Source organism: Oryx dammah, unplaced genomic scaffold (assembly GCF_014754425.2).
Source record: "Oryx dammah isolate SB20612 unplaced genomic scaffold, SCBI_Odam_1.1 HiC_scaffold_27, whole genome shotgun sequence".
Taxonomy (NCBI): domain Eukaryota; kingdom Metazoa; phylum Chordata; class Mammalia; order Artiodactyla; family Bovidae; genus Oryx; species Oryx dammah.
The window spans coordinates 116,391,691-116,416,816 of NW_024070211.1; the positions used below are offsets into that span (position 1 = coordinate 116,391,691).

The 25,126-nt window shown below is 35.8% G+C and overlaps 1 protein-coding gene across 1 annotated transcript in view; it reads left to right on the forward strand.

Moving 5' to 3' along the window:
• AGPS (alkylglycerone phosphate synthase) overlaps positions 1-25,126 on the forward strand; it is a 131,523-nt gene that overhangs the window by 23,622 nt on the left and 82,775 nt on the right. The window contains exons 2-5 of the mRNA XM_040227698.1: positions 11,746-11,835; positions 19,970-20,060; positions 22,589-22,709; positions 22,806-22,880. Coding sequence (XP_040083632.1) covers positions 11,746-11,835; positions 19,970-20,060; positions 22,589-22,709; positions 22,806-22,880 — 377 coding nt within the window. The remainder of the gene's footprint in view (positions 1-11,745; positions 11,836-19,969; positions 20,061-22,588; positions 22,710-22,805; positions 22,881-25,126) is intronic.

The window sequence follows — 25,126 nt, forward strand, 5'->3', positions numbered from 1 at the left end:
ATGGAAATGACATTACATACGAAAAGTTAGCACACCATTGCTCTGTGGAGTGGTTTCCCAGTAATGCTTACTGGTTCCTCTTTTCCATGTTCTTGCTGACAACTTCCTGTGTCCAAAATCTTATGTATAATCCCATTTACACAGTCACACAGGCTAAAGTTAGAAAACTGATTTATTACATGGAAGGGCCAGATTTTTATTATGGCAGGGAGAGTTTTAATTTAGGGGATATTGTAGGAAGACTGAAATTCATATTGAAGTTCAAAGGGTTGCATGGTAATATCCAGGCTTTGCAAGGAGAATGCACTGTAATCTTATTGACCTGTTCAGAAACCTGATCTTCTTAGGGTCCCAGAATTCATTGTACTTAGGTAGTTTGACTTGTGTTAACTTCCTTCACTAGTGACCAAAAGTTGAAGTGCCAGTAGATAACTCAAACGATGAAAAAATTGTCAAGCCTCCTGGCCACTTCAGTAGGCCAGTTTTTCTCTGTAGGATATAAAAGTATAGTTAGAAGAGTTAATGAGTTTTATATCAGGGCAAGAGGAAATATTCTGTGATTCAGATATTTGACAGTGTTAGGCTTTCAAAGCCTGATGGCATTTATCTTTTTTTTTTTAAAGTTAAATTTTTTTAACAGTCTTAGAACTGGGAGATTTGTAGCAGTTTAAATTGAGTGGTGGTTATGTATGTCTTCTATTTGATTTTTTCTGTTCTTTTTTGTGGGGACTTTCCTGGTGGCTCAGCGGTAACGAATCCTCCTGCCAATGCAGGAGCCCTGGGTTCGATCCCTGGGTGAGGTGGGTCCCCTGGAGAAAGAAACGGCAACCCACTCCAGTGTTCTTGCCTGGGAAATCCCATGGACAGAGGAGCCTGGGGTCTGCAGTCCATGAGGTCACAAAGAATCGATATTACTTAGCGAATTAACAATTCTTTTTTGTAAAGGGGCTTTCTTTTTATAGTACATAAATTGTTACACTTATAGCTAAGCTACTGCTGCTGCTAAGTCACTTCAGTCGTGTCCAACCCTGTGCGACCCCATAGACGGCAGCCCACCAGGCTCCTCGGTCTGTGGGATTCTCCAAGCTAGAATACTGGAGTGGGTTGCGATTTCCTTCTCCATATAGCTAAACTACTTAGATTAATAACTATTTGAAAGGGCGGAGGAGGCAATGGCAACCCATCCAGTATTCTAGCCTGGAGAATCCCAGGGTCAGAGGAGCTTGGTGGGCTGCCGTCTATGGGGTCGCACAGAGACGGACACGACTGAAGCGACTTAGCAGCAGCAGCAGCATTTGAAAGGGGATTAGATGCACTCTTAGATCGAGACAATAAGCATTGTAAATAGTTGTATGGGCGTTTTGCTATTGAGTTTTTAGAAATAATTTTGTAGGACTTGTAGACTAAATATTAACATGATTTTAAATGTGTTTTAAATCATAAACATTTTAAATTAAATTTACAAGTAAATAGTGTTCTGCAGATTTCTCCCCTCTTTAGGCCTTTACATTTTTAATGGGACCTCAGCTTCAAATTTTTTTAAATAAAAGCTTCTAGGAATAAAAAATAAAGGTTACAGATAATCATTACCTACACTGAATATAGATCTGTGTAAAGTAGGAATATTCATCAACCAATTGTATCATGTACTGAACTTGCATGAATGAAATAACTTCAGATTTTTATTAAAAAAAAGAGAAGCTAGTAGGAATATGTTTCACTTATAGGTTTTTTTGGTAGCATATCTTTTCAGGGAAATATTTATTAAATCTTTGTATCTTTCTCAACACTTACTTTTTACTTCACTTTCATCATTTTCTTTAGATTATTTGGGTTTTAAAATAATAAAACACATTACCAGATAAGGATTTTAACTAGTACTAAAAAAACGCTTGAAAGATTAAAAATTTTTTTTAAACTTCTTAATATTATAATATATGTGGAATTAATTTGAATTTAACTGATCCTGAGCTTGGTTAGTTAGAAATTCAGCATTGAGGCTTAAGTTTCATACTTTAGTTTTTATTTTCCAAAAATTGAGATCATATGATCTTTTTCAATCACTAATAGGGAAATAGTATTCTGACTGTTACTATTAATCTATGTTTATATAGAGACTTAAAAATGAAAACTTCCCATTTTGAGAATGAAGAAGGAATTGTATGATTTTGACAAAGATAATGCTAACCCTAAATTTCAGTTAAAAATTTTGCAAAAACAGCACTAGGAAATGCAGACCACTGAGTAAGTATAGCATGGGCAAATACTGCCACCTTGTGTATGTGTGATGGTATTTTAATGTCTCCTTTTTCTTTTGTTGTGCCAGCTAATACGAGGAGCTTTTTCACTGTTCGATACCGTGGTCAGATATGTGTGTTTGTGCTCAGTCATCTTTGACTGTGTGCGACCCCGTGGACTGTAGCTCACCAGCCTTATCTGTCCATGCAGTTTTCCAGGCAAGAATATTGAAGTGGGTTGCCATTTCCTCCTCCGGGGATCTTCTCAACCCACGGATCAAACCCTCCTTTCTGACATCTTTTGCATTGGCAGGCAGATTTTTTACCACTGCACCCCCTGGGAAGCACTATGGTCCAATATATCAACGTGTAAAACATTGGCTTTGTGTGGTTGGGTGTGTGTGTGTAGTAAAATCGATCCAGCTTTTCTTGACATTAAATTTGTAGTTAGCTCTAAAAATTGGCAAGTCTGAGAGATCAGTCTGATTAATTGATCTCTGTGGTTAGTTGAGAATTGAATTCTTTCATTTTAATCTTATGGAAAATTGAAGATTCTTTGATCATTCTCCATTTCAGTTTTTTAATGCTTTGGAGTCATTATTCTGAATGGCAGAATTCATTCTCCAGTAGATAAAGAGAGTATAAGTCATTGGGTGTACTAATTCAACCAGATTCCTTGATTTTTTTAAAATGTTTTCCTTTAGATCAAATGCAGAAGAATGACTATAATAATAACATGTAATAGTATTTAGAAAAATGTTAATGTGACGAAGAAGAGGTTCTTTTAAACCATTTTGGTTACCCGAGAGCATGACTTAGTAGTTTTCAAATATTTCATGCCTGAAGAGGAAGAATGACAAGACTGAGAGCTCACTTTCTGGTGCTCACAGTTAACTTAGCTGTGTAATCATGAGCTCTTCTCTGGGCACGCATTATTTTTACATTTATTTTTTTATTGAAGGATAATTGCTTTACAGAATTTTGTTGTTTTCTGTTGCACCTCAACATGGATCAGCCATAGGCATACATTTATCCCCTTCTTCTTGAACCTCCCTCCCATCTCTCGCCCCATCCCACCCCTCTAGATTGATACAGAGCCCCTGTTTGAGTTTCCCAAACCATAAAGCAAATTCCCGTTGGCTATTTTACATATGGTAATGTAAGTTTCTACGTTACTCTTTCCATATATCTCACCCTCTCCCCATGTCCATAAATCTGTTTCTCCATTGCTGCCCGGTAAATAAATTCTTCAATACCATTTTTCTAGATTCCATATATTTGTGTTAGAATATATTTATCTTTTCTTTCTGACTCTCTTCACTCTGTATAATAGGTTCTAGGTTCATCAACCTCATCAGAACAGAATCAAATGCAGTCCTTTTTATGGCTGAGTAATATTCCATTGTGTTTATATACCACAGCTTCTTTATCCATTAATCTGTCAGTGGACATCTAGGTTGCCTCCATGTTCTAGCTATTGGAAATAGTGCTGCAGTGAACGATGGGATACATGTGTCTTTTTCAGTTTTGGTTTCCTCAGGGTACATGCCTAGGAGTGGGATTGCTGGGTCATGTGGTGGTTTTATTCCTAATTTTTAAAGGAACCTCCATACCGTCTTCCATAGTGGCTTTACCAGTTTACATTCCCACCAACAGTGCAAGAGGTTCCCTTTCCTCCACACCCTCTCCAGCATTTCTTGTTCGTAGATTTTTTAATGAGCGCCATTCTGACCATTGTGAGGTGATATCCCATTGTAGTTTTGATTTGCATTTCTCTGATAATGAGCGATCTTGAGCATCTTTTCATGTGTTAGCCAGCCATCTGTATGTCTTTGGAAAAAGATCTAAGTCTTTTTCCCACTTTTTGATTGGGTTGTTTTTCTGGCATTGAGTTGTATTAGCTGCTTCTATATTTTGGAAATTAATCCTTTGTTGGTTATTCATTTGCTTTTGTTTTCTCCCATTCTGAGGGTTGTCTTTTCAGGTTACTTATAGTTTCCTTTGCTGTGCAAAAGCTTTTCAGTTTAATCAGGTCCCACTTGTATACTTTTGATTCTATTTCTGTTACTCTAGGAGGTGGGTCATTCAGGATCTTGCTTTGATTTATGTCATCAAGTATTCTGCCTGTGTTTTCTTCATAAGAGTTTTATAGTTTCTGGTCTCACATTTAGATCTTTAATCCATTTCCAGTTTATCTTTGTGTTTGGTGTTAGAACATGTTCTAATTTCATTCCTTTACATGTAGCTGTCCAGTTTTCCCAGTATCATTTATTGAAGAGGCTGTCTTTGCCTCATTGTATATTCTTGCCTCCTTTGTCAAAAATAAGGTACCCAGAGGTGCATGGGTTCATTTCTGGGCTTTCTATCTTGTTCCATTGGTCTATATTTCTGTTTCTGTGCCAGTACCATACTGTCTTTGTAGTATAATCTGAAGTCAGGCAGCTTGATTCCTCTAGCTCCATTCTTCTTTCTCAAGACTGCTTTGGCTATTCGGGGTCTTTTGTGTTTCCATATGAATTGTGAAAATTTTTGTTCTAGTTCTGTGAAATATGCCATTGGTAATTTGATAGGGATCACATTGATTCTATAGATTGCATTTGGTAGTATAGTTATTTTCACAACATTGATCTTCCTACCAAGGAACATGGCATATCTCTCCATCTGTTTATGTCATCTTTGATTTCTTTCATTAGTGTCTTATAATTTTCTGTGTACAGTTCTTTTGTCTCCTTAGGTAAATTTATTCTTAGATATTTCTTTTTGTTGCAATGGTGAATGGCATTGATTCCTTAATTTCTTTTTCTGATTTTTCATTGTTACTATATAGAAATGCAAGTGATTTCTGTGTATTGATTTTGTATCCCACAACTTTGCTAAATTCACTGATTAGCTCTAGTAATTTTCTGATACTATCTTTAGGGTTTTCTATGTACAGTATCATGTCATCTACAAACAGTGAGAATTTTACTTCTTCTTTTCTGATATGGATTCCTTTTATTTCTTTTTCTTCTCTGATTGCTGTAGCTAGGACTTCCAGAACTATGTTGAATAATAGTGGTGAAAGTGGACACCCTTGTCTTGTTCCTGATCTTAGGGGGAATGCTTTCAGTTTTTCACCATTGAGAATAATGTTTGCTGTAGGCATATCATATGGAGCCTTTACTATGTTGAGGTGGGTTCCTTCTATGCCCATTTTTTAAAGAATTTTAGTGATAAATGGGTGCTAAATTTTGTCAAAGGCTTTTTCTACATATAGTGAGATGATCATATAGTTTTTATCTTTCAATTTGTTACTATGTGTATCATATTGCTTGATTTGCATATATTGAGAATCCTTGCATTCCTGGAGTAAACCCAGCTTGATCATGGTGTATGAGCTTTCTGATGAGTTGCTGAATTCTGTTTGGTAAGATTTTGTTGAGGATTTTTGCATGTATGTTCATCAGTGATGTTGGCCTATAGTTGTCTATTTTTGTGTTGTCTTTGTCTGATTTTGGTATCAGGGTGAAGGCAGCCTTGTAGAGTGAGTTTGGAAGTGTTCCTTTCTCTGCAGTTTTTTGAAAGAGTTTTAGAAGGATAGGCATTCAGTTCAGTTCAGTAGCTCAGTTGTGTCTGACTCTTTGTGACCCCATGAATTGCAGCATGCCAGGCCTCCCTGTCCATCACCAACTCCCGGAGTTTACCAGAACTCATGTCCATCGACTTGGTGATGCCATCCAGCCATCTCATCCTCTATCGTCCCCTTCTCCTCCTGCCCCCAGCCCCTCCCAGCATCAGGGTCTTTTCCAGTGAGTCAGCTCTTCGCATGAGATGGCCAAAGTATTGGAGTTTCAGCCTCAGCATCAGTACTTTGAATGAACACCCAGGACTGCTCTCCTTTAGGATGGACTGGTGGGATCTTCTTGCAGTCCAAGGGACTCTCAAGAGTCTTCTCCAACACCACAGTTCAAAAGCATCAATTCTTTGGTGCTCAGCTTTCTTCACAGTCCAACTCTCACAACCATGCATGACCACTGGAAAAACCATAGCCTTGACTAGATGGACCTTTGTTGGCAAAGGAATGTCTCTGCTTTTTAATATGCTATCTAGGTTGGTCATAACTTTCCTTCCAAGAAGTGAAAGTCTTTTAATTTCATGGCTGCAATCACCATCTGCAGTGATTTTGGAGCCCCCAGAAATGAAGTCTGACACTGATTGCACTGTTTCCCCATCTATTTCCCATGAAGTGATGGGACCAGGTGCCATGATCTTTGTTTACTGAAAGTTGAGCTTTAAGCCAACTTTTTCACTCTCCTCTTTCACTTTCATCAAGAGGCTCTTTAGTTCCTCTTCACTTTTTGCCATAAGGGTGGTGTCACCTGCATATCTGAGGTTATTGATATTTCTCCTGGCAATCTTGATTCCAGCTTGTGTTTCTTCCAGTCCAGCATTTCTCATGATGTACTCTGCATATAAGTTAAATAAGCAGAGTGACAATATACAGCCTTGATGTACTCCTTTTCCTAATTGGAACCAGTCTGTTGTTCCATGTCCAGTTCTAACTGTTGCTTCCTGACCTGCATACAGATTTCTCAAGAAGCAGGTCAGGTGGTCTGGTATTCCCATCTCTTTCAGAATTTTCCACAGTTTATTGTGATCCACAATAGGATCCAATAGGCTTTGGCATAGTCAATAAAGCAGAAAAAGATGTTTTTTAACTCTCTCTAAATGTTTGATTTGATTTAGGTCATACCTCAATGGTCTAGAGGTTTTCCCTACTTTCTTTAAGTCTGAATTTGGTAATAAGGAGTTCAGGATCTGAGCCACAGTCAGCTCCTGGTCTTGTTTTTGTTGACTGTATAGAGCTTCTCCATCTTTGGCTGCAAAGAATATAGTCAGTCTGATTTTGAGGTTGACCATCTGGCGATGTCCATGTGTAGAGTCTTCTCTTGTGTTGTTGGAAGAAGGTGTTTGCTATGACCAGTGCGTTTTCTTGGCAAAACTCTATTAGTCTTTGCCCTGCTTCATTCTGTATTCCAAGGCCATATTTGCCTGTTATTCCATGTGTTTCTTGACTTCCTACTTTTGCCTTCTATTCTCCTATATTTATTGACTATGCCAAAGCCTTTGACTGTGTGGATCACAAGAAACTGTGGAACATTCTGAAAGAGATGGGAATACCAGACCACCTGACCTGCCTGTTGAGAAACCTGTATGCAGGTCAGGAAGCAACAGTTAAAACTGGACATGGAACAACAGACTGGTTCCAAATAGGAAAAGGAGTATGTCAAAGCTGTATATTGTCATCCTGCTTCTTTAACTTATATGCAGAATACATTATGAGAAACACTAGGCTAGAAGAAGCACAAGCTGGAATCAAGACTGCTGGGAGAAATATCAATAACTTCAGATATGCAGATGACACCACCCTTATGGCAGAAAGTGAAGAAGAACTAAAGAGCCTCTTGATGAAAGTGAAAGTGGAGAGTGAAAAAGTTGGCTTCAAGCTCAACATTCAGAAAACTAAGATCATGGCATCTGGTCCCATGACTTCATGGCAAATAGATGGGGAAACAGTGTCAGACTTAATTTTTTGGGCTCCAAAATCACTGTAGATGGTGATTGCAGCCATGAAATTAAAAGACACTTACTCCTTGGAAGAAAAGTTATGACCAACCTAGACAGCATATTATAAAGCAGAGACATTGCTTTGCCAACAAAGGTCCGTCTAGTCAAGGCTATGGTTTTTCCAGTGCTCATGTAGGGATGTGAGAGTTGGACTGTGAAGAAAGCTGAGCGCCGAAGAATTGATGCTCTTGAACTGTGGTGTTGGAGAAGACTCTTGAGAGTCCCTTGGACAGCAAGGAGATCCAACCAGTCCATTCTGAAGGAGATCAGCCCTGGGATTTCTTTGGAAGGAATGATGCTAAAGCTGAAACTCCAGCACTTTGGCCACCTCATGTGAAGAGTTGACTCATTGGAAAAGACTCTGATGCTGGGAGGGATTGGGGGCAGGAGGAGAAGGGGACAACAGAGGATGAGATGGCTGGATGGCGTCACTGACTCGATGGGTGTGAGCCTGAGTGAACTCCGGGAGTTGGTGATGGACAGGGAGGCCTGGTGTGTTGCGATTCATGGGGTCACAAAGAGTCGGACATGACTGAGTGACTGAAATGAACTGAAATGTTTGATTGAATTCTCCTGTGAAGCCATCTGGTCCTGGGCTTTTGTTTTTTGGGAGATTTTTGATCACGGCTTCAATTTCAGTACTTGTAATTGGGTTGTTCATAATTTCCATTTCTTCCTGGTTCAGTCTTGAACTTTTCTAAGTTCAAATTCTAACTTTTCTAAGAGTGAACTTTTCTAAGAATCTGTCCATTTCTTCCAGGTCATCCATTTTATTGCCATATAGTTGTTCATAATAGTCTCTTATAACCGTTTGTATTTCTGCATTGTCTGTTGTAACCTCCCGTTTTTCATTTCTAATTTTGTTGATTTGATTCTTCTCTCTTTTTTTTCTCGATGAGTCTGGCTAAAGGCTTGTCAATTTTGTTTATCTCCTCAAAGAACCAGCTTTTAGTTTTATTAATTTTTACTATTGTTTCTTTCATTTGTTTTTCATTTATTTCTGCTCAAATCTTTATGATTTCTTTCCTTCTACTAATTTTGGGGTTTTTTGTTCTTCTTTTTCCAGTTGTTTTAGATGTAAAGTTAGGTTGTCTGTTTGATGTTTTTCTTGGTTCTTGAGGTAGGTCATTTGTTTCTAGAAATTTTTTGATTTCCCTTTTGATCTCTTCAGTAACCTGTTGGTTATTTAGAAACGTGTTGTTTAATCTTCATGTGCTTACGTTTCTTACAGTTTTTTTCTTGTAATATCTAGTTGCATAGTGTTGTGGTCAGAGAAGATGCTTGATATGATTTCAATTTTCTTAAATTTACTAAAGCTTGATTTGTGACCCAAGATGTTGTCTATCCTGGAGTATGTTCCATGGGGCTCACATTTCTTTATCTGAAAAATAGGCAGTTGACCTCGATAGTTTCTAAGGACCTTTTTAGTTTTTGAATTCTATGACTATGTAAAGTTTTACTTTAATTTTTAAAATGTTAATACTGTAATGCCCTTCAGTGTTCTCATCACATTCTTCTATATAAAAAGTTAAAGTTTAAGGTAATCACATAGTTGTGTGTAAGTGTCTTAGGAAATATTAATCATTTGAAAGGACATATGTGTAAAAGTTTAAAACCAGAAGCCTAGGAAATTTGCCTACTTTTTATTTAACATGTGGGATACTTTAAAAATAATAGAAGATTGGTATTGAGCTAACATAGATTTTAATTATATAGTATTTAAGCAACATAGGCTTGCATTTTTTTTTTTTTTTTTAGGCACAAATGCATTACAAATGCCTTTATTTCAACTTCTGGGAAGCCTCCAAAAATTGCTATGAATATGGTAGGCCTATATCATAGGTAGAATTTCTGATTGAAATGAAAAAAGAAAAAAAGGTACTTTAGCCTATAGTTGAAAGCTTGGAAGTTCTTTAGGATATTACCCAACTGAAAATTTCAATTCCAGAATCTTGAGTATGTCTTCATTTTTCAGTATACATCAGCAGATATTTCCTGCTTACCTCAATTCGTTTTTCTTGTGAAATGTTAAGAGTGAACACATGTAATCACATTTAGCTTTTTACTTTGAGGCCATCTGGGGATAATCTTTTTAAATTCTAAGTATAATTTTTAAGGAAAATGATGTTCATTGTTAAGCTGTGTAAACATGCCAAATCCATCATCTGTAGTGAAATAATTTCCCGTTGCTAGTGATTGTAATATCAAGGCAAAATGACTACATTGCTCATTTTACATTTTTGTGTAATAGCAAACTACTATTTTATAGCGTGCAGATTTCCTGGCAAATGTTTAAATTCACTAATAAAATAATCATTTCATATATAAAAAATTTATGCACACATTATAAAATATTAAGTAAAGATATTAGCTAAAATCTCCATATTATTCTCTTATGGAAATATAAAAATACTAGCTAAGTTATATTCATAAAAGTGAAGAGAATGCAATCATTAAAAAAGGCAAAGTGGATGATTACCTAATGTTTTTTTACATTGTATAAATTTAAGAAAACAAGTGTGTATTAGGCATATGACAGTAGTCATGAGATCTTTCTGTAGAGATTTTTTTCCAAAAGCTCTCTTGCAAAATCTCTCTCTACAGTGGGGTAGAGTTGTGAAATAAGAAGAAAATACTGAGTGGTAGTTTATAACAGGCATATCTGCAAATCTAATATCTGGATTTGATGCTGTTTAAGATGTTTTTGAAAAACAAAACATATGTTTTTGAACAGTTTGTTTTTGTATAGTGACTATAGTTTTTATTAATAGCAATTATAATTTTAAAGATAGCATTCCTAGGTTCTTAATTTTGTGTTTAGATAGGAATTTCATTACACTATTAATGACTGTATTTGGTTCAATTGTATTGTGTTAGCATTCTACTTGTTTGAAAAGCCTTTGAATCAGGAAAAGAATTATGTTATAATAAAAGATTTGCTTGTCAGCTGTCATTTTCTTCCTTGAGAATTATGGAAAATTAGGATACTCTTTAATAGTACATCTTTATTTTGAAATTTAAAAAAAATTGAAGTAAAACTGACATGTTAACATTATACTGGTTTTAGGTGTACACCTTAGTGTTTCCGTATTTGTGTGTATTGTGAGTTTATCACCATAATAAATCTAGTTTACGTTCATCACCACACATAGGTTTTTTTTCCTGTGATGTATTTTGAAATTTTAAGGAAGCAAGTAACTTTATTCATAGACAAGGGTTTTCTTCAGCTATTTTCATCATAAACTGCATCACTGAATTTGCAATAAGAAGATTCACCATTAGTTTATTTCAGTGACCCAAGTATACTACAGTACCATGCTAAAATATGTATTAAATGCTGATACAGTACTTCAGTGTGGTTGCTTATTGTGTTCTACATGGGTCCAGGCCTGTCTGATTCTTTTGTAATGTGCAAAATTAGATGGGTGAGTCATTGATTTTGATGAAAATGACTTTGTAAATTGGTATTTTTTATTGTAACAGAAGATTAATAATTGTGATTTTCCTAATTTATGCAGAAATTTGTTTCCTGTTCAGGTGAAATTTGAATGGGAAATGACATGTAGGTAATTATATAATGCAAACTCAATAACATGTACAAAATGAAGTGTATGTGTACTCTTAAAATTTTTTTTCCATTCTTCTTCTTTCTTCCTTTTTCCTTTTTATGCATTAAATTTAGTGGCTGTAGCTCTTTAGGAAGCAAGTGCTGCCCATCAGTGATTCTATATTTAGAAATATTCATGCACCGACATTTTTAATATATTTGCTTTATTTAAGGCAACATAATATTAGTAGAATAAGGTCTTCTATTAAATGATTGTGAAAGTTAATAGTCAATGATGCACTGTTCAGTTTTGAGATGTTTAGCATAGATCTCATATATTTTTCTGCTTATTAGGCAAGAAGTTATGAAATGGAATGGATGGGGATATAATGATTCCAAGTTCATCTTCAATAAGAAAGGACAAATTGAGTTGACTGGGAAAAGGTAACTTTGGTTTATTCTCTGTTTTGTTCCTTTTATTTATCTTTGTATGAAAAATTTTAAACATAAATAACAAATATAACATTAAATAATAGACATATATAAAAGTAGACAAGATAATATAATGGCTTCTCCCTAGATTTAAAAGTGACTAATATTTTGTAATAAATGCTTTTCTTTTTCTTTTGTGTATCAAATTCTGACATTGTCATGTCCCTTCTAAATATTTGTATGTATATCCCTTAAAAGGACCTGGTAAAACCAATTATCAACATTGCTCAGTTGGTAAAGAATCTGCCTGCAATGCAGGAGACCTGAGTTCGATTCCTGGGTTGGGAAGATCCTCTGGAGAAGAAAATGGCAATCCACTCCAGTATTCTTGCCTGGAAAATCTCATGGACAGAGGCACCTGGTGGGCTACAGTCCATGGGTTCGCAAAGAGTCAGACACGACTTCGCATCTAAACCACCACCATTATCATACTCCTCAATATAACAAATTTTATAATATCTGGTTATCTATTTCACATTCCCTTTCTCTAATTGTCTCAAAGGTGTCATTTTATAGGTATTTTGAATCAGGATCTGAAGATCGAGTGTTTATATTTTCAGTAGAATAATGTCTAATACAGTAGAAATTTGTTATGTAGAGATGGCTTTACAAAATCTTCAGGGGGGAAAAAGTGAATCTTGTCAACTTAGAAAAACCAACTTCCTCTCTTCTCAGATATTACCTTCATTTCTCTATCTCTGGGTGCTGAAGGCATAGCATCTTTGCTCTGTGTGAGGGGCAGATAGGCGCTTTGTGCCCAGCACCATTGAAAGCATAAACCTACTGTCTTCTGTGTAGTAGTGTGGCTTTGTAGTAGTTTATGTTAGCAGTGTATGTATGTTAAGTGAATGATTAATCACAGAAAGTGTCACAACTATTTATACCTTACTGTATGAACCCTTATACCCATGGTTTAGAATCTGGCTTTTATTTTGGGTGTTCTGACACTTGACTTGCTGGTTTTTCCAGAAAGGATCAGATGGTGGGTGGCCAACATATGTGTAACACTCATAAGATATTAGAAAAAAATTAGAACCCTGGTGTATTCATTTATGATTAGATTATTTCTTTTTCGGGGTGTAGAACACTTGTTATTGCCCTTTCTGATATTAAGATATGTAGAAAGCAAAATTTGTAATTTATATATTGTTTGGAGAGCATAAATTCAAAGCAGAGGGAATTCAATTGTCATGAGAGAAATTGTTGGCCAGGTTGTAGTAGAATTAGAGAATTCTTCTGTTGACTTTGGGTTTTGGAAGAGTGCTGTTGCCCTTCCAACCAGAAGGCATTCCATAAAGGCTTCATTTCTTTTGCACTCTTGACTCCTGAGTCCAAGTCCAGTGAGGGAGAAGGGAGGAAAACAAGAGTACATTTGATTGGCAGAGCCTGCACAGGTAACCTTTGCTTCTCACTGAGTTACCCACTATCCAAAGGGTAATTCTGTGAACATGAAGATGGGATTTAAATGCTGTAGGGTTAAATATGTGCTACATAAATTATTTAATACCTAAAACCAAATAACTGAATAACACTCAATTCCCATTTTGGTACACCATTACTTTAGCCCAGACAGGATAATAAACAGGATTGAACTGAAACATAGCTTTCTCTAGTCTAGTCTCCTAGGGATAATGGTTAAATTTTTTTTTTTAATTAGAAAACACTTACAAATGTTCTTTAAGATAACAATAGCTATTTATTGAGTTCTTACTGAGTTATCCTAAAATAACCCTAAGTGGTTAGTGATGTATTCTTAGAAATAATTAGGAGATTGAGGATGAGGGAGGTTAAACACCTTACTTGAGGTCACCTGTGCAGTGGGAAATTGTGATTAAAACTCAAGTGCTCTTAAGGTTCATTCTTGTGCTATTTCTTGTGCTAATAAGATATCATACTATCCATTGTATTGATTTTATTCTCTTTCCAGTCTCTGGAATCACTTTACAGGAGCCTTCTACACTCTATACACTGCTACAGTCGAGTTAGTCATATTGTAAAAAGATACTCTATGACTAAAGTTCCTATTGTTCCAGAGGGGGGTAAAGGGCAGAAGCATAAGAAGGTTGTGATATACTTAAAAGAGAAAATGAAGTTTCTGACTGGAAAGGTTGAGTATCAACAGTATCAAGTCACCATTTTGTATTAATAATATTACATTGTAAGGCCAGTTTTTAAAATTCTTTATGAAGACTTTTATTCTGGCATTGTAGTGTACTGACCCTTTGCCTTCTACAAGTAAGTAAGTGAAGTCGCTCAGTCATATCCAACTCTTTGCGACCCCATGGACTGTAGCCTACCAGGCTCTCCATCCATGGAATTTTCCAGGCAAGAGTACTGGAGTGGGTTGCCTTCTATAACCAGATAGAAAACATGGATAAAATACCACAAGAAAAAAAGATAACAGAGCAGGAAAGAAAGAAAGGGAAATTCATAGGTGCCAGAAACTGAGTGACTCCCAATGAAAATTTATAGGGATTCCCCTATTTCTGATCCAAAGAACATTAAAAAGGTAGAAAAATTTTATGAGTAAATGTGGTTGGTTGTCTGTATATATTTTGGGGAGGTTAACTTTGGTATTTCAAACCCAGCCATTAATTTAGATGCAATTATAAGCTTTCATAGATGTCAGGGGAAAATAAGATTTTCCCTGAACACAATCTATTTTCTGAACAGATTTGTAATTTGACAGTTTATAGTCCTGTAGATTTATAATCTTACCATTTTTATTCTTTCCAGATATAGATGAATTAAGTCCTCCTAAGTTTAAGCAGCAGAAGGCAATACTTCAGAGCTAATGGTATAGATTTCCATAAACTAAAAATTTTGAAAGATGTCATTATTCTTTGACTTTAAAGGTGGTTATACATTAATTGGAACTTTCAAAGCATAAGTTAATGATTAAATAGAGAGAATTTGTTTGGGTTTCCTGCACTTTGTATTTTCAGTAGCATAATTTGTAAAGTTTTATTTCATTATAAAAAGCTTTAAAATTGGTTAGCAGTTGTGGAACTCTAGGTCTCAGGATAGATGGCTGCATCTACTAATAGTCTGCTGCTTCTGTGCACTGCCCCAGAGTGAGAGTTACTTTGTCTTTAGTCACATTAAATCTTTTTTTTCCCTAAAGCATGAACATTTATATTTAATTTAATTTTGACAATTTGCACATAAATAGCAATTTAAACCAGTATGTAAACATAAGATAGTTTGTTCTAGCAAAGTAAAAAGCCAATAACTTTGATCAGTTTTAACTTTGAGTAGAAGAAAAAAAAAAACACTGTTGATTGTAGGCTCAATATTCACATGTGAGAGGCCTCACAGGGAAAGTCAAATGGTAGAGAGAATTATGAAGTCTCAAACCACTTTAGTCACATTAAATCTTGATGTGCACTTCCTTCTTGGATATTTATGTCCAGAGTTTTCTTTCCATTATAGAATGATTTCATTGGTCTTGAAAGTTTGCTCTGGTTCTGTATCTTCTATAATATAGTCTACTTGGATCTTAAGAAAAGGTGGTAAATTGATCTCACCTTATATTTTACAACAAAAACCATTTCTTAAAAGTTTTCAAACCGATTTTCAGTCATGGTAAAGATCTATTCTGAATGCAGAGTTTCAAAGAATAGCAAAGAGAGATAAGAAAGCCTTCCCAAGTGATCAATGCAAAGAAATAGAGAAAATAATAGAATGGGGAAGACTAGAGATCTCTTCAAGAGAATTAGAGATACCACGGGAATATTTCATGCACAGATGGATACAATAAAGGACAGAAATGGTATGGACCTAACAGAAGCAGAAGATACTAAGAAGAGGTAGCAAGAATACACAGAAGAACTATACCAAAAAGATAATGACCCAGATAACCATGTTGGTGTGATCACTCACCTAGAGCCAGATATCCTGGAGTGCGAAATCAAGTGGACCTTAGGAAACATGACTACGAACAAAGCTAGTGGAGGTAATGGAGTTTCAGCTGAACTATTTCAGATCCTAAAAGATGATGCTGTTGAAGTGCTGCACTCAATATGCCAGGAAATTTGGAAAACTCAGCAGTGGCCACAGAACTGGAAAAGGTCAGTTTTCATTCCAATCCCAAAGAAAGGCAATGCCAAAGAATGCTCAAACTACTGCACAATTGCACTCATCTTACATGCTAGCAAAGTAATGCTCAAAATTCTCCAAGCTAGGCTTCAACAATGTGTGAACTGAGAACTTCCAGATGTTCAAGCTGTATTTAGAAAAGGCAGAGGAACCAGAGATCAAGTTGCCAACATCTGTTGGATCATAGAAAAAGCAAGAGAGTTAGAAAAACATCTACTTCTGCTTCATTGACTATACTAAAGCCTTTGACTGTGTGGATCATAACAAACTGTGGAAAATTCTTAAAGAGATGGAATACCAGATCACCTTGCCCACTTCCTGAGAAACCTGTATGAAGATCAAGAAGCAACAGTTAGAACCAGACATGGAACAACGGACTGGTTCCAAAGTGAGAAAGGAGTCTATCAAGGCTGTATATTGTCACCTTGTGTATTTAACTTATATGCAGAGTACATCATGTGAAATGCCAATCTGGATGAAGCACAAGCTGGAATCAAGATTGCCAGGAGAAATATTAATAACTTCAGATATGCAGATGACACCACCTTTATGGCAGAAAGTGAAAAGGTACTGAATAAAAGAGCTTCTTGATGAAGGTGAAAGAGGAGAGTGAAAAAGCTGGCTTAAAACTAAACATCCAAAAAACGAAGATCATGGCATCCGGTCCCATTACTTCATGGCCGATAGATGGGGAAACAATGGAAACAGTGACAGGCTTTATTCTCTTGGGCTCTAAAATCACTGCAGATGGTGACTGCAGCCATGAAATTATAAGATGCCTGCTCCTTGGAAGAAAAGCTATGACCAACCTAGATAGCATATTAAAAAGCAAAGACATTACTTTGCTGAAAAAGATCTGTCTAGTTAAAGCTATGAATTTTCCAGTAGTCATGTATGGATGTGAGAGTTGGACTATAAAGAAAGCTGAGCACTGAAGAATTGATGCTTTTGAACTGTGGTGTTGGAGAAGACTCTTGAGAGTCCCTTGGATTGCAAGGAGATCCAACCAGTCCATCCTAAAGGGAATTAATCCTGAATATTCATTGGAAGGACTGATGCTGAAGCTGAGACTCCAATACTTTAGCCACGTGATGCGAAGAACTAACTCATTTAAAGACCCTGATGCTGGGAAAGATTAAAGGCAGGAGGAGGAGAAAACAGAGGATGAGAAGGTTGGATGGCATCACCAACTGGATGGACATGAGTTTTAGCAAGATCCAGGAGTTGGTGATTGACAGGGGAGCCTGGCGTGCTGCAGTCCATGGCGTCACAAAAAGTTGGACATGACTGAGCGACTGAACTGAACTGAACCTCTTAAGTTATGTAACGTCTGTGCCTTAATGTCTTTTTTTTTACAAAATGGAATAATATCAACTTTATAACATTATCATAAGTTAATATACATAACAAACTTAGAACAATATCTGGCACATGATAATACTTGTTTACTAAAATGAAAATTTGACCATTTTAAAATAAACATTTTGAAATTTGGTTTGTTCTGAGGGTTATTTTATTACCTCTTTATAACACATTGGAATATTATTGTTTGCATATCCACCTTCTTTACTACCCTAATCCTAACCACTAACACCTAAACCTAAACCTAACCCTGAGATTGGATGGTGGATATTTATCTCTTTATTTCTAGCACTTGATATTTTGCCATCTCTGATAAATATTTCTAAAACTGAAAAGGTCCCCCTCTAAGCACTTGAGTTTTCTGCATCAGTCTCATATATATACAGTTTAGGGCTTCTTGTGTATATGAAATAATGTTCATGATTCATATAAACTTATTTAAATAGAATTTGGGTTAGAAGATAAGAGGAAACAAAAATTGAGTAGCAGATCTACTTTTTTTCATATTGTTGCTGCTCTGTGGAGTTCTTTTGTGTGTTTTAAATGTTTTGTAGCACTTTTTATAAAATACAGGCACCTTGCAAATCTGGTTTATTTACTAATCCCTGTTCTTTTTATGGTTGTCACATCATGATATGATTTATAGTTCTATCACTTCATCATACAGTATTATAATTTTTAAAAGTAGTACACCTTTTAAAGAAACCAAGAAGAATGGTTATATTTGCTCAGATGTTTACTCTGAGTCATTGCTTATTCCATTGTGAAGACAGTACCTTTAGCGTTAACTTCCGTTCAGCCTGTACAAGTTCCTCTGGCATTGCTTATAGTGTAGGTGTGCTGGCTCTTAGTTCTTTTAGTTTTCATCTGAAGAGCTCTTTGTTTTACTTTTGTTCTTGAAGGATACCTTTTACCAGATATAAAGTTCTAAGTTGGCATTCTTTTCCTTTCAGCACTTGAAAAATGTTGTTCAGTAGTTTTCTGGACTTTCTTTTTTTTCCTGGACTTTCTGATGAGAAGGCAGTCATTACTTTGTTATTACGTTATGTGTAGTATGTCATTTTTCTCTAGATGCTTTTAGAATGTCTTTCTTTTTTTCTCTTTGTTTTTTAAGTTGCAATTTGACTGTGACATGCCTCTGCATTTATCTTCTAGAGTTCTCTGACTTTCTTTAATTTCTAAACTTACATCTTTCATCAGATTTGGAAACTTTCTGTTATTATTTCTTCAAATACTTTTTTTTTTAATTCCTTTTCCTCTTGTTCTTGGGTCTCCATTTATATGTATGTTAGTGTTTTTCTATTGTTCCACAGGTCCTTGCAGCTCTATTTATTTTTTTCTATTTTCTTTGTTGTTTAGATTATATATGTTTATTGCTCTGACTGTAAGTTCACTGACATCTCTGGTCTGTTTTTGAGTTCCTCCAATGAATTTTTATTTTAATTTTAATTATAGAATTTCTGTTTTAAAAAATAATTTCTATTTCTCTGCTGAGATTTATTTTCTCTTATTCGCTGGTAACATATTTTCCCTTTTGTCCTTTAGTGTGGTTATAGCTGTTTTCAAGGGAGAAGGCAATGGCACCCCACTCCAATACTCTTGCCTGGAAAATCCCAGGGATGGAGGAGCCTGGTGGGCTGCAGTCCATGGGGTCACTAAGAGTCAGACACGACTGAGCAGCTTCACTTTCACTTTTCACTTTCATGCATTGGAGAAGGAAATGGCAACCCACTCCAGTGTTCTTGCCTGGAAAATCCCAGGGGCAGGGGAGCCTGGTGGGCTGCCGTCTATGGGGTCGCCCAGAATTGGACACGACTGAGCGACTTAGCAGCAGCAGCTGTTTTCAAATCCTTGTGTGCTATTTCCAATATTTTGGATCATCTTGGGGTTTCTTATTGATTGCCTTTTCTCTTAATTATGGATAACAATTTGTTGGTTGTTTATGTCTAATAATTTTGAAGTGTATCTTGGACATTGTTACTGATATGTTGAGGAAAGTCTGTATTCTGTTAATTTGTCTGAAAAGGTTTTGTTGTTTTTAAACCAAGCAATTAACTTGACTTACCTCAGGTTTACTTTTGTGATGGTGAGCAGCTGAATTTTATATTCAGTTCTTTTAAGCTTAACTGGGCTGCTTAGAGTCTGCTCCATACACTTGTTATTCAAGGTCAGCCAGACATTTGAACAGAGTTTATATACAAGTCTCTCTCTAACTACTCCTGGATTTGCGTGATTTTTCTGTGCTCTTCCCAGATGCTGTATTCACTGCAAACACCATCCAATGGTTCTTTAAGCCAGGGATATTATAGGGTTTTTGCATTCTTGCATTCTTTATTCTTTCTGTGGTACTCTGTGTCTGGAGCTTTCCCTTTTAGCTGAAACCTGTTGAAACTGGAAACTTATGTGGTGCTGTTTTCTTCTTACCCCCTATTTTTGCCTATCATTGGACTATCTATACTGTCCTCAGATAATTAGTTTTTTTTTTTTCGTTTTTGTCCAGAGCTTATCATTATATGTGGGAGGGTTGGTTTGATAGCAACTACTTGACCTCTGCTAGAAACAGAATTTAAGATTTGAATTTACATGAAGATACTTTGCTCTAATGTTTTACTTCTTTTTACCTTAGGTACCCTCTTAGTGGCATGTCATTGCCAACTTTTAGAGAGTGGATCCAGAATACCCTTGGAGTAAATGTGGAGCATAAAACTACCTCTAAAGTAAGCGAATAAAAACAATTAATAATATTCTTAATTGAGCGTGTATGTATGTGTGGTTAATCCCACATTAATTAAACTTATCTTTATAATTTGTTACAGTTGCTTTAATATATTTGTCCTTTTTGTCAGTTTGATTGGCCTTGTTAGACTTTCTAGGGGTGTTTTTCGTTTGTTTGTTTTTTAGCATCACAGATGTAGAGCCTAATCTCAACATTTATCTTGAGATTTATCTCAAACTTTTAAACTCTGTGAGCCTCAGTTACCTTAATAGGAGAAATGAGAGTCATAAGTGTCAGTTCTATGTGTCACAAGTAGTAGTGAAGTTCAAATGAATTAATTCTGTGAGAGCGCTTTATTACCAAAATATAAGTTGCTGTTATTTTTACATTTTGTAATGAACTGACAGTAATCTAGGATTTATATAGAATAATTTTAAATAAAAATGTAATATATTATTATCAAAACGTTTAAAATATTTAAAGATTAAAAATATAATTTTGATTTTAAGATGAGTGATAGAAAATTTTAGTTTGCTCTTGTATCACTTTTCTGAAAGGGGGGGTTAAAAACCTTTAAATTGTATTAAGCTAATGAAATAGCATTTCTTTATATAATTATAATGTTTATTATTTGTTACTTACTATGGTATAGTATTCTGTATATCCCTTTGTTTATAACTTCCATAAGTGCAGAGGCTATGATTTATACTATATTATCCACTATATTCAACATATTATTAAGGGCTGTAGATATTCAGTGAGTGCTTATTTTGTTTATTTATAAGTCCACAGTTACATTTTATTCTTGTACTTAATTAGACTAAACATCTAAACCCTACCTCTCCCAAACCTTCTTTTAACCTTTCTTTAAAAAATCTCTATTTCCTTAATTTTTTTTTTTTTTTTTTTTTTTTGAGGCCAGGAATGCGACTTTATTAAGAGAGCTGGCTGGCTGAGAAGATGGCAGACTAATGTCTCAAAATAACCATCTTCTCTTTCTGTGTTTTGACTATTTGTTTTACTTTTTTTTTTTTTTGACACTGATACCATCTATGTATCATATTCAGAAATTTTACCAGTTTTACATGCACTTCTTTTTTTCTGTTTTAAGCCATTTCAATTTTCAGGAACTTAACAAAATTAGTAATCTGTATGTTTTATCAAGATTCTTTTGGTCATTTCTTTCTACTATAGGTTAATTCCATGAGGTCAGTTTTTTGGGTTTAACTCACTGCTGTATCACCAGGGCCCTGTAGCACATGTGCAAGAAATATTTATTATATAACTGAATATTAAATATAGAACATTAATAAGATATTTAAAGGCTATGTATTTTTCTTTACATATTCTTATATTTTAGTTTTTCCAAATACTATACCATAGCTTTTCTAACATAACAGATTTGATTTGGTTAGCCATTTGTAGAACTTTTCCTATATGCTGCTGCTGCTGCTGAGTTGCTTTAGTCATGTCTGACTCTGTGCAGCCGCATAGATGGCAGCCTACCAGGCTCCCCCGTCCCTGGGATTCTCCAGGCAAGAACACTGGAGTGGGTTGCCATTTCCTTCTCCAATGCATGAAAGTGAAAAGTGAAAGGGAAGTCGCCCAGTTGTGTCCGACTCTTAACAATCCCATGGACTGCAGCCCATCAGGCTCCTCCATCCCTGGGATTTTCCAGGCAAGAGTACCGGAGTGGGGTGCCATTGCCTTCTCCGTCCTATATGCTAGGGATGATAATAGGTGCTTTTCACAAAAATTACCACATTTAACTCTCCTTCCTTATGGCAGTTGTATAAATTTGATGGTGATAATCTCATTTAATAGTTGAAGAAACCAAGGCTCAAAGAAGTTGGGTGAGCCAATGTCACATAGCTTTAAAGTTGAATACTTGTTAGTTGAAATTAAGTATCAAGTTTTAATGTTGTGAGTTTTAAAGCAGGCCTATAAAAATGGGTTTACTTCTTATTGGGAGGCTTTTTGCTGATCATTCTGAAATGGTAAATTTTATCTACAGATGAAATGTAGATAATGCAAAAGTTAACTATCTATATCCCAGTCTCTCTAGTTTAAAATTGAAGATTTCTATCTTCTTAATTATAATCTTTATTTTTATTATATTTATTTGTTTTTGACCACACCATGTGGCATAGGGGATCTTACTTATTAGTTCTCTGATCAAGGATTGAACCTATGCCCCCTGCAGTGAAAGCATGGAGTCTTAACCACTGGACTGCCAGGGAAGTCTCCTTAATTGTAGACTTTAGAAATAATGAAAATATGGGATATAGAAGCAAAAGAGAAAACATAAGGCTCTTATAACTTATGTTACAGAATGTGGTTTTTAAGACCATTTGTAATTGGTTACTGTCACAGAGTTGGTTTCCATATGTATTATTTATTATATTTCTATGCTTCTGTCCTAGTTCAGATGTTTAAAAAAAAATTCATGTTTTATAGTCACGTCTCTGTAACATTTCAAATTTTTATTTTTTAGAAATAAGGGAAAAAAAAACCAATTTTATTTTCTAGGCATCCTTAAATCCTAGTGATACACCTCCTTCTATTGTAAGTGAAGATTTTCTTCATGACCTTAAAGAAACTAATATTTCATATTCACAAGAAGCAGATGATCGAGTATTTAGAGCTCATGGTAAGCAACTTCATATAAATCCTATTTAGTTTTAAGTTTAAAATTTCCTTTAATTTTAAGGTATTTTTACATTTTCTTTTTTAAATCACAAAACAGGTCATTGTCTTCATGAGATATTTTTGCTCAGGGAAGGAATGTTTCAGAGAATTCCTGACATAGTTTTATGGCCAAGTAAGTGCCTGTTTTTCTTTGTATTATTAATTTAGTATTGTTAAACTTTAAGTAAATTTAGTATTGGAAATAGGTACTTTTAAACATATGAGCTATAAAAAATATAGATAGCTCTATTTTTAGAGTTTCAGTTCAGTTCAGTTCAGTCGCTCAGTCACGTCCAACTGACTCTTTGCCACCCCATGAATTGCAGCGTGCCAGGCCTCCCTGTCCATCACCAACTCCCGGAGTTCACCCAAACTCATGTGTATGGAGTCGGTGATGCCATCCAGCCATCTCATCCGCTGTCATCCCCTTCTCCTCCTGCCCCCAGTCCCTCCCAGCATCAGGGTCTTTTCCAATGAGTCAACTCTTTGCATGAGGTGGCCAAAGTATTGGAGTTTCAGCCTCAGCATCAGTCCTTCCAATGAACACCTAGGACTGAACTCCTTTAGGATGTACAGTTGGATCTCCTTGGAGTCCAAGGGACTGTCAAGAGTCTTCTCCAACACCACAGTTCAAAGGCATCAATTCTTCGGTGCTCAGCTTTCTTCACAATCCAATTCTCACATCCATACATGACCACTGGAAAAACCATAGCCTTGACTAGACGGACCTTTGTTGGCAAAGGAATGTCTCTGCTTTTGAATATGCTGTCTGGGTTGGTCATAACTTTCCTTCCAAGGAGTGAGAGTCTTTTAATTTCATGGCTGCACTCACCATCTGCAGTGATTTTGGAGCCCCCCAAAATAAAGTCTGACACTGTTTCCACTATTTCCCATGGAGTGATGGGACCAGATGCCATGATCTTCATTTTCTGAATGTTGAGCTTTAAGCCAACTTTTTCACTCTCCAGTTTCACTTTCATCAAGAGGCTCTTTAGTTCTTCTTCACTTTCTGCCATAAGGGTGGTGTCATCTGCATATCTGAGGTTATTGATATTTCTCCCGGCAATCTTGATTCCAGCTTGTGCTTCTTCCAGCCCAGCGTTTCTCATGATGTACTCTGCATAGAAGTTAAATAAGCAGGGTGACACTATACAGCCTTGACATACTCCTTTTCCTATTTGGAACCAGTCTGATGTTCCATGTCCAGTTCTAACTGTTGCTTCCTGACCTGCATACAGGTTTCTCAAGAGACAGGTCAGGTGGTCTGGTATTCCCATCCCTTTCAGAATTTTCCACAGTTTCTTGTGATCCACATAGTCAAAGGCTTTGGCCTAGTCAATAAAGCAGAAATAGATGTTTTTCTGAAATTCTCTTGCTTTTTCCATGATCCAGCAGATGTTGGCAGTTTGATCTCTGGTTCCTCTGCCTTTTCTAAAACCAGCTTGAACATCTGGAAGTTTGCGGTTCATGTATTGCTGAAGCCTGGCTTGGAGAATTTTGAGCATTGGTTTACTAGCATGTGAGATGAGTACAATTGTGCGGTAGTTTGAGCATTCTTTGGCATTGCCTTTCTTTTGGATTGGAATGAAAACTGACCTTTTCCAGTCCTGTGGCCACTGCTGAGTTTTAGAGTTCACTGAAGGTCATATAATTCTTAATATGATCATCCTGAATGGTTTTAATGATTAATTTTGTTGTTGATGACTAAATCTTCATTTAATATGTACATATCCTTTTAAGAAGTCAGTAGAAAAATATATTTTTGGCTAATTTGAAAGCTTAAAATTATTATCAATCAATGATATATTCAGATGCATAGAAACTTTTAGTTAAGATAATTGATTACTGCAAACTAATGAGTACTTTGTTGATATCAACTTGTGGGCTAAAAATTAATGGTGTTCAAATAATGAAGCAAGTTGTTTAATATAGGTATTGTCTTTGATATAAATAATTAAATTTTGAGAAAATAATTTCATTTAGGCATATGACTTGGGATGGAAGGTGGATGAGCTTTCTGCTATTATTTAGCTCTTGCTGATGACTAGGCCCTATATTTATATGTATAATCTTTATATCCATCTCTTGTAGAAGAAATTTTAAAGCAGAATAAGTATATTGCTTCTTACTGTCCATAATTACCTTGTAAGAAGTTCTGCTAATCTTCTCTTCCATTTTTCTCTTCAGATTCCGTAAAAGGAATATATAGAGTGTTTTATTTTTCGAAAAATTACCTCATATATGAACTTTTAGTTCTTAGATATGGTCTTTTTCCTTTTCAGGGAGTATCTGAGGGAAAAGTCCTGCTTTAATTCTGTGATAGGAAGGAGGTTGACATACACAGGAAGAAAATAATCTGTTTGAGTAATGTATTGGTGC